General features: G+C 44.8%; 1 protein-coding gene across 1 annotated transcript; it reads right to left on the reverse strand.

The window, feature by feature from the left end:
• Positions 1 to 590: 590 nt before the first annotated feature.
• PSMC2 (proteasome 26S subunit, ATPase 2) lies at positions 591 to 10,249 on the reverse strand. Its single transcript, XM_063396926.1, has 12 exons — positions 10,103 to 10,249; positions 8,294 to 8,331; positions 7,101 to 7,182; positions 6,142 to 6,241; positions 5,694 to 5,825; positions 4,983 to 5,055; positions 4,755 to 4,850; positions 4,333 to 4,497; positions 3,763 to 3,850; positions 1,578 to 1,780; positions 960 to 1,056; positions 591 to 862 (listed from the first exon to the last, which is right to left on the reverse strand). The coding sequence occupies exons 1-12, from the start codon at positions 10,170 to 10,172 to the stop codon at positions 705 to 707; spliced, it is 1,302 nt and encodes a 433-aa protein (XP_063252996.1). The 5' UTR covers positions 10,173 to 10,249; the 3' UTR covers positions 591 to 704.
• Between the last annotated feature and the right edge of the window lie 19 nt (positions 10,250 to 10,268).

Consider the following 10,268-nt stretch of genomic DNA (forward strand, 5'->3'; position numbering starts at 1 on the left):
ATGTGCAGCAGCATCTCACACAAGTCACAGAGTGTATCAAAGTGCTCACTACCACACTGATGTCAAACTCTTCACAGCAGGATCAGGGAAAAGGAATTTTCCATCCCTTAGCACTAAAAAATTACACCTTCCTCCTCCTCGATCCACTGACTGTTTTGTAAGACAATACAAAGAAGCTCAGCAAAAAGGACAGAAAAACCACTGAAGATAAAAAAAAAAGTTATAATGGTACCAGAGCATTCACCGAGGGAAAAAATGTCACTTCATGTTTTCCCTGAGCTGCACATTTACTCAGACCCCTACACATGCCTTCCCCTGGCAGCTCCTGTTTTCTTGGGACACAGGCATTTCTCAGCACACCCAGGAACACTGGCATCACTCAGGGGTCTTCTAGCAGAAGAATGGGTCAGATTTCAAGGTTTGGGGTGTAGATGGTGACCAGAGATCCAAATTTGGGATGTCTGACATTGCACAGGTATCTGATTTAAAATTATCTGTGGCTTAGGCCGTGCTGCTGTAACCTCACTGAAATCTTTTCCCTAGAGCAGCAACACTCCACTGGAGCAGAGTACTCACACTGAACACACACCTACCGTTTGGAACACTCCATTTATTTCTAGCTTCCAAGAACTAAACGTGAATCACTACACTTGGGTTTTTGTTCCACAGGAAGTTCTGGGCATGAGGAAGACCCTTCCCAGGCGTTAGTTGTAGGTCATGTAGCGGGGGGTGGCGCTGAACTTGGCGTAGGATTTGATGACTTTGTTCACGGCCTCCAGGAAATCCTTCTCGGTGGCGATTTTCCGGCGCGCGCGGATGGCGAACATTCCCGCCTCCGTGCACACACTGCGGATCTCAGCACCTGGGAGAGACAGGGACAGACAACTCAGCCCTCACTGCCAGGGACACGGGGCACACACAGAACTCTTTAAGTGGAGAAAGAAACACATTTGGCTTACCTGTGCTGTTCGGACACAGCCGAGCCAGCAGCTCAAACCTGATGTCCCTCTCCACACTCATGGAACGAGCGTGGATCTTGAAGATGTGAGTCCGCCCCTGGAGGGAAGTGAGGAGGACAGAGGTGTTCATGGCAGGAAAGAGCTGATGACACCAGCCTGCAGCTGTCTGTGTCCTCAGCACAGGCAAATGGAACATGCCTCTGCTGCCCAACTATGGTTTCCCATGTCTGGACTAGAATTACTAAGTGCCCATGATACTAAAGCAAGAAGTAACTTTAAAAAGGGCTTTCATCATGGAAGTGCCTCAAGAAATCTCTCCCAAAAGAGCCAAACAAAACACACTCCAAACTTCTCAACTAAATTCTGGACCTGGTTAAAGGATTTTTTCTCTGTTGAGGCAGGAACATACAGTGATTACAGCTGCTTACCATGGCTTCTCAGCCAGGATAGAATCTTGTGCAGTGTGGGAAAACCTTTGGCACATCATTAATCCCCCATATTTCCACAAAGTTTCACATAATTTAAGAGTGCTGCATTTGCTGATTCTCATGAACTTCCAGACAATGATGCCCTAACTGCTGTCAGAACACACTTAGCAGTGAAACAGAGAGTTCTCACCTCGAGATCAGGCAGGCTGAACTCTATCTTCCTGTCCAGCCTGCCAGGCCTCATCAGAGCTGGGTCCAGGGTGTCCGGCCTGTTTGTGGCCATCAGCACTTTGATGTTGCCCCGGGGGTCGAAGCCATCCAGCTGGTTGATGAGCTCCAGCATGGTGCGCTGCACCTCGTTGTCACCGCCCGCGCCGTCATCGAAACGGGCACCTGCAGGGGACACACACGGGCTTCACAGAGGCCTTGGACACAGAGGTGTCACAGTGGATACAACACAGGACACCTGGGAAAATGGTTTAAAAGTGCATACAAGTATTTGTGATGAGTTGAAAAGGTGTGATGAGTTAAAAGGGTCCTTAGTACAAAAGGGCATCTATCTGCCTACTGGCCAAGCTGCTGGAATTCACCCATGTGGTGTTTGTTCTGCCCTTCGCACAACCAAAATCATCCTTCTCCCTACCTAGGTAAAAACTATTCTATTTTCAAAGGAGCTAAGCACTTCCTTTTGAGACAAAAAATAATGTTCAGGAAGTAACAAAGACGTGGAATGTAGTCCAGGAGCTGAAGGAGGTTTAAGTTAACAGTACTTTTTTGCATACAAAATACAGAGATTTTTCATTAAAGTTCAAAGAATCTGGGTGTTCCAAAAGTGTCGGAGTCCATGTTTCCATGGATCCTCCACAGAGAGTGAAAAGTACAGAGATAGAATTAAAGCCTTTAGAAAAATTAGAATGTATAAAAGCTTTAAATGCACAAAGTAGAAATCTAACCCTTAGCTTTAAGCTTTACATGCCCTAAGTCCTAGTTCAGTGTAGAAGGACACAGCTTCAGGCCTAGTGATAAAGACATAACAAAAATAGGGTAGACTGCTGTCTGTAACTCGTATAAACTTAAAGACATAACAAAAATAGGGTAGACTGCTGTTTGTAACTCGTATAAACTTTATGCAGGGAAGATAGAGTTTTTCATATATGATAGGATAGAGGTTTTTTACAATAACAAGATAGAACTTGAGGCTAGCAAGATAGTGTTTTGCGTTAATAGATATGTTATGTGCGTAGGTTCTGATACTGTTTTTCGTAGTTTTACGAACTTTAGAATTGTACCTAGATTGGTTAGTGTGTAGATAAAAAACATGAATATGCATTTTGCAATTTGGGATAAAAAGCCTCAGGGTTGGAGGTGGAGGCATCGATTGATTGATCAATTCGATCCATCGATCCAACCTCCACTCTCTGCAACCTGAGGAACGATCCTTGACAGGAGCCAAGACGGGATTTTAAGGTATTATACATCGCGGTCCCCGCTCCAAGGGACCTGGGCCCCGGGGTCCCCCCTTTTCCCCCTGCAGCACTTGCCACCGGTGCGCTGGTTGGGACAGTCGGGGACTCTGTGTGGGGAGGGATCCCGCGGACGGGAACCTTGCGCGGCTCGGGCCCCCATTGCCCTCGGGAACCCTGCGTGGCACGGGCCCCCACTGCCCTCGCGATCCCCCGGACGGGAGCTCTGTGCGGTTCGGGATTTCCCGTTGCGTCCGCGTCCCTGTGGTCGAGGGCTCTGTGTGGGTTTGGAATTTCGGGGTCCCTTTTGTTACTACGATCCCTGTGGCTGAGATTCCTGTCTGAAATTTGTGATCGATTCCTCTCTGTTAATGTGATCCCAGCGATTGAAAATGCAGACAGTAATAAGAGGTTGCTTTACCCTGAGGCTGTGAATTATATGCTCTGTCTATAGTTCTATTAGAGCTCTGTTTGTTAGGAATCTTATGCTTTGTTCGCTGTCTCATTTGAGTTGTATGTGTTAAGATTTCTATGCTTTAGTTATTGTCTTGTTCAGACTTTCTTTGCCTAGGTTTGTAACTGGTTGTAGAATAAGGCCGCTCTTAGAACTCTCTGCCTTCAGATATGTGCTTTTGTATAAATAAACTACTTTATTTAGAAATCAAGATGTGGTAAGATCTTTAGAGACTTTATACCCGTACCCAGCCTAGGCACAAAAGTGCAAAAATAGCTTCCTATCTGGGTTTATAACCACTTCCTAACAGCTTCCTGGACATGGGGTGTGCTGGGAGTAGTTTTGCTAACTCAGTATTTACAAGTACTTTTTTTGAAATGCAGCAATCCAGATACAGAACTACAAGAAAACCTGGAAGCTCTCACAGGAGATTAGAACTGTAGCTGCTACAAACATACCTCCAATGGCATCAATCTCATCAAAGAATATAAGGCAAGCTTTTTTAGTTCTGGCCATTTCAAAGAGTTCACGAACCATTCGAGCTCCCTGAAAGCAAAAAAATCAAAATTTTGTTAGAGATTTGAGGCACGTTAAACTATTAAAATCAAACTTTTCATGCTTCCCAACACTTCTAAGTTTCCAACTCTTTTTATTTGTTCACATATATAATGGGACAAGTATAAAGCTTGAAGCAACTCATAAAGGAGAGAAAAATGACTGCTCTTAAACTCAAAAGTACAGATGAAGTAATTTACCTCAGGGCCAACTGAAAAATAAGTGGCAGAGTTGGGAGCAGACTCCTAATTCCAGAGTCCTCCTGAACTGCAGATTGAACTCAGTACTGCAAAATGCCTCTCATCAGTGAAGGCAAAGCTGAGGTCATGTCACCACTGCCTGACCTGCAGTCATTTGACAGCTCCCGCACCTGCAGCTTCCAAGTACCTCCATCCCCTGCCCCACTGTGGTTTCTGGTACCCACATGGGGAATCTGCAAACCTCTCCAGAATCCATCCAGTACTTGCTCTCACCTCTCCCACGTATTTCTGCACCAGCTCAGACCCAATCACCCTGATGAAGCAGGCATCAGTCCTGTTAGCCACGGCACGGGCACAGAGGGTTTTGCCTGTGCCAGGTGGTCCAAACAAAAGCACTCCTTTGGGAGGCTCAATTCCAAGGTTCACAAATCTTTCAGGCTGTAACAAAAGGAGCCAGAAGGCAAGGTTATGTGCAAATTAAAGATTATGTGCATCAAAAAGTATATGCAAATTAAGGAAATTGTTAATGAAGAGCAATGTAAACGAGGCTGAGCTGGATTTCACTTGGTAAAACCTGACTTTCTTTCATTAAGCTGTTTACACTCTGTGACATTGTCTTTTCTTGCTTTTTCAGATGCTAACAGATGACCAGAATACTTCCAAAATAGCAGAAGCTTCAATCTGGAGGTACTTACGTGAAGCAGAGGGGTTTCAACCACCTCTCTCAGCTTTTCAATCTGCTCTTTACAGCCACCAACATCACTGTAAGTGACATCAGGTTTTTCTTCCACCTGCACAACAAAGAGGTGAGTGAGCAGTTACCAGTGCTGCAAATCTCTGTGGGCTTTCAACAGCCCACAACAAAATTCAGCAAAAGGAATCACAAGATAAAGCCTCGTCAAAGTAAGTAAAGGAACTCTCACTTGCATCATGGTGACTGTGGGATCAATCTTTGGAGGCAAGGGGATATGGATTTGGTACTTGTTTCTGTCCACCCTGGTGAGGAAGCACAAAGACTGTTATTTTAACACTGGTTAAGTAAAGTGTTATGTAGAAACAACTCTGTAAACAAGAAGCTGAGTTCCTGAACTGTTCTTTTCTCTGGCATCAAGAGAGCCCAGCCCTGAAAGCTAATAGTCAGGTAGGCTAGATACTGGAATTCTTTCTGCAGAAAATTTTTAAGTTTTCCAAAACTATTAATTCCAAAGTATTTTGAAAACTAAATTTCAAAATATTCCACACAGCAAACTTGGAAAATATTGACTCTTAAAGTAACCGATTTTACACCCTCAGTGAACATTTCCTGGCTGCCCTGAGTGTAACCTCAGAGTGCCAAAGAACAAGAGTACACAGTCTCTCTGAAAGCTGGGACTGCTGGGGCCCAAATGGGAAGGTTTCTATCCAATGACACTGGGGTTTTGTTATTTTTTTGTCAAAATAACATCAAAACAAGATTCCAGCAGAGCATACAGGTGAGTTACTGTCATCCAAGAGAAAGACAGTGGTGGTGTAATTTCAACCACTGCAAAAACCGGAGATGAGGGCTTGTTGACCTGTCAAACTACATCATGAGACAACTCAGAGAAGGCTTCAGTCTGCAGAAAGACTCACTAGAAAACAAAGACTTTGCATACCCAACTCTCATGCCTTCCTCTATGTCAGTAGGTGCCACCTGGTCACTGAGATCCACCACGAACTTGGCAAATTGCTTGACATTGATAATGTACTTGGGATCCTCGGAGTCTGCATTGATGATCTTTGTGCACCTAGCACACAAACACAATTGCACCTCCAGGCAGACAAACTGTTTGCTATCTGCATAAGCATCAAGAGTCACATTCTCCAAATACACCAGAATACCTGCTGTACTTGTGATTACACCTTTACAGCATCATACAACTGCAGGAATAAATACAAGTATGAAATACACTGCACATAATCACAGTTCCTTTATGATTCAGTGGTAAACGCACTTTCAATATGCACAAAATGAACTATTTTTTTAACAGAAGTCAACACATAAGCTGTAAATCAAATTTTTAACACTATGGAGCTCTACTGGAAGGATAAGAGTGCTCCCACCTTGCAACTTGCAATGGTTGCTCACTTTGGAGAGTTTGTTTATCTGCAGCCAGATCCCAAAGGGCAGGAGGGGCCAAGCCAGTGTCGGATTCCTTGATTCCTGTGTGCAGCACAAACAAGCTGAGGAGGAAGCAGCTAGCTGGGATGTCAGCCATCCTTCCCACACTAAAACCTTCGAGATAACCCTGCAGGAAGCTTGAGAGACCTCCAAAACAACACACACACTTATCTTTGATGGATTTCCTAAAAAACAAGTTTCCTAAGGGAAGAGCCTACGTGACTGTGCCAGCTGCACATTCAGATCCCTCTCAGACACTTGTGCAGTGTGAGGATGATTACAGCAGGACAGAGCACTGACAGTGGATATCTACATTTCACTAGAGCACGGAAACTCTCAAGTGCCTTCACTGAGCTCCAGTGCAAAATATCAGAAACTAAGGGATTCACACAGATGAAAAACCCCACAAATCTTCCAAAACATGCAGATAACAAGTACCATCTCCATGATGTATTTAAAAGAAACAAGATTATTTTACAAGAGAAACTGTGATCTTCCTGGCAGAACTGAGAGCCACTGCAGGATTAGCAACAGGAAAAAAAATACACATCAGTGAAAGAAAAACTAGGAAACAAATTAATTGTGATTACTACTTCATTATCTGGTGTCAGAAAGGGGCATTGGTTTCATACCACCATTATATATAAAAACCAGTTTTGACTAAAAATGTGTTAAAGTACAAAATTACAAAATCAGATGTACAGATTAGCAGTTGAAAAAAACATCACCTAACAAGCAAAAACATCACACTACCAAATAAAGAACTAGGTTCTTTTGAAAAAAATAACAACTTAAAAACAACTTAAAAACAACACAGAAGTTATTGGAAATCAACTTCTTACAACACTTGTTTTGCTATCTGTGGCTCTTCTACTGAAAGCCTTCTAAGACAAAAACATACCAGTGAGCTCATTGATTTTCTTAAGCAGTTGTTGAATATCATCTTCTACTTGCTTGATCTGCCTTGAGTACGTGCTCTGGCCCTGGAAGAGGAATATCATGCAGATTTCGTAATTCAAATTATCTCATGTTTAGGAAAAAATGACAAGAGCTGTCACACATCAAGATGTTCAACAACTGTCTTGGTACAACAGCCAACCATTGATGACAGCCAAAAGAGACAGAATTAACTTCCAGGAACAATATTTCTGTTTGCAAAAGTGAAGTGCAACTACACACAACTGGGAAGGTGGAAATTTTCCATGTTTGTAACTTTAATAATTTTTCTTTTAATCCTGTTCAGCCTTACTTTTTCAAAATATTTCTCCTAAAGTTTAACAAAGACTTAGTAAAATCATATATACAGAGAATTCTGAATACACTTTCTGAAAACCATCTGTAGCTTTCAATCATCCACAGAGAACAGCAGAAGGATCAAGGGGCAAATCAGAATTCTTGCTCGTGATAAAATGCTTTTTTTGATCCAGATATCCCTAACACAGGCAAATTCAGACCTCAATTTGCTTTACAATATCTCCTTTGCAGACCACTGGCAACAAAAAAAGAAGCTGCAGTGGGTATAGGCTGTGTTTCAGAGCTTTGTAAAGGAGTCTTGGTGTCAACAAAATTCAGACTTCTGCCAAACATCCCTAAGCTGCAAGTTTCATCTTTCAAGAGTTCTTTTGCAGGCCAACTGTACTTCCCAGTGGAAAGGGCAGGCTGGCATTTTATTGTCTGTGGAAAGTGCCTCCCAACATCATATTCTTTTAACATGATGGCTAAAAGCAAGTCAATTTGTGGCAGGAGGGGTCTTAAAATTATGGCATAAACCAAGAAAACTGGCCAGTGAAGAAGCCCTAGCAAAGCTCTGGCTGTTAGACCCTTATGGCAATCAGAAATGAGATACAAAACAAAAATAGAGACACAAACCCTAAATCACTTCCACGTTAACAAGCCCAGGATTATTTTTGGTGTGCAGGCTGTGGCCTTCTCATTGGAAGGTGAAAAGGGAGGGCAGATTTTGGCAGGAGAGCAAAGCACCAGGAGAAGCAGAGTTACTCTCTACCTGCCAAGTGCACAGCCCTCCACTCCTGCACTGTATTCCCCACAGGAACTGCTGTGTCTTTAACACTCCCACAAATGTGTGCTACTTACATATGTTTTCAGCAAGGCAATATCTCCTTCATCAAGAGCTGAAACAAGACAGGAGAGACTTAGCTTCCAGTTCTGAAAACAAAGCCAGCAGTATTAATTTTGCTTCTAAAAAATCAGAACATGTCTTTTGGAGAGATTCTTTTGAGTTTCCACTTTTCACTGAACCATAGTGGAACAAAAAAGCATCAGATATACAATAAAAATCAGTGTCTCCAGCTACTCTCTTCAGTCCAAAACCCTGCCCCACTCAGAGCTCATGGCAAGCAAGCCACTTCAACTCTGGTTCATTCAGACTAATTTCCCAGGCTATGACTGTTCAAAAGAGGGATGAAAGAGATCACAACTTCATCTTTTAAACTTCTTGTTTCTAGATGTTCAAGAAAGCATCAATGAAAAACTGTCACCACTCTCCACTAGTGATGTCTCTGCACAGAGGTGGCTCCAGTGACTCCTCCCCATTAAGTAAGAAAAATACAACTCTGCTAGTGTCACTCTGCCACACCACTCACATCACTTACCATTTAACAGACTTTCAACACCCCCTCTCCCTTCCCATCCTTGTTTCCTCTCTTGTCTAATTCCACTCTTTTAAAGACAGATGGAGCCCAAACCACACAGTATTGGTGATCTGGGTGCAGCATGTGTTACACAGGATTCTGAAGACCTTCTGCATTGATCCATCCTTTTTTCTTCACTATTTGTACCAGCCCATTGATTGTTTTTTATAGCTACTGAACACTCTGTTGCTATAATTTAGAAATCTTTCTTGAATAGAAACAGCTCAAAGTCCATCACTGATTACATTTTGCACAGCTTGTGCTTTCAGATGCTTTATTAAATATTTGCTAACACGAAATGAAAAACCACAGTAAGCTAAAACATGAGAGGCAACCGGCAACTCTCACACCGTGCCGGTATCCCTGGGCATCGCCGCCGCCTTCCCTCCCACACTTCCCCGAGTCCCGAATGAAAGCGGCAGCACACGGGCAGCTCTGCGGCGCTCTCCTCAGGCAGGAGAAGGAAATTATCCTGGAATCATCAAGGCTGGAACGGCCTTTCGTGATCCAACCATCAACCCAGCCCTGCCCCTGTAACCCCTAAGCCACAGCACCAGACACCTCTTGAACTCCTCCACCTCCCTGGGCAACCTATTACAATGTCTGACCACCCGAACTGCGAAAACATTTTTTTCTAATATCTAATCCGAGTCTCCCCTTCTCATCTCTAGGCCATTTCCTCGATTTCTCACAGCGGGCACGGCAGACGAGACCCCACCTCACCACAGCCTCCTTTCAGGGAGGTGTGGCATTACTGTATCACGTTTGGTTGGATACTTTAATTATAAAAGGAAGTATTAAACTACAAAAGGATTTTTTTTTCTCTCACAATCAAGAAATTCGACATTTTAGGAACCTTTTGTAAAAGAACCAGACTGAAAAGGGGGATCGTCCCCTCCTCGGCTGAGGATGTGCCTGTCCCGCTGGGCCCCTCGGGCCGGGCCTGCCCCGCTCCCGCGGCGTTCCCCGCAAAAAAATAAAGCAAACATTTAATAATTCCTCGCGGCCGCGGTCACCCGAGGCCAGGCCGGCCCCGCTTCCCTCCGCCAGCGGCGGCACCGCCCCAGCCCGCCGCCGGGCCGGGCTGGGATGGGGAACACTCCGGGGGCGGCGGCCGCAGCGCCAAAGCGCATATTAGAGACACTTTTAATCCTTTGTAGTCCTTTTCCCCTCGCCGCTCCTGGCACCGACATGGCCGCCCCACTCCCGCCCCGGGCGCTGCTCGGAGCGCACACCCGCCGTGGCCCCTCACCGCGGATGGGTTTGTCCTCCTTCTCCTCCTCCTTGGTTTTCCTCTGGTCGGCTCCCAGGTAATCCGGCATCGCGCCCGCCCGCCTTACGCAGCACCGCGCCGCTTCCGCCCGGAACACAAACCAGGGTGCACCGCGGCCCGCGCCCGGGCAACTCCTTCCCCCCCG

The sequence above is a fragment of the Prinia subflava genome, chromosome 4, assembly GCF_021018805.1.
Source record: "Prinia subflava isolate CZ2003 ecotype Zambia chromosome 4, Cam_Psub_1.2, whole genome shotgun sequence".
Taxonomy (NCBI): domain Eukaryota; kingdom Metazoa; phylum Chordata; class Aves; order Passeriformes; family Cisticolidae; genus Prinia; species Prinia subflava.

Excerpts from the sequence above, each read along its gene's own strand:
- PSMC2 (XM_063396926.1), bottom strand. The coding sequence starts at position 10,172 with ATGCCGGATTACCTGGGAGCCGACCAGAGGAAAACCAAGGAGGAGGAG. Across the intron at positions 5,056-5,693 it reads GAGGAAGGCATGAGAGTTGG|GGTGGACAGAAACAAGTACC; the intron begins GTATGCAAAGTC and ends CTTCCTCACCAG. Across the intron at positions 4,851-4,982 it reads CCACAGTCACCATGATGCAA|GTGGAAGAAAAACCTGATGT; the intron begins GTGAGAGTTCCT and ends TTTGTTGTGCAG.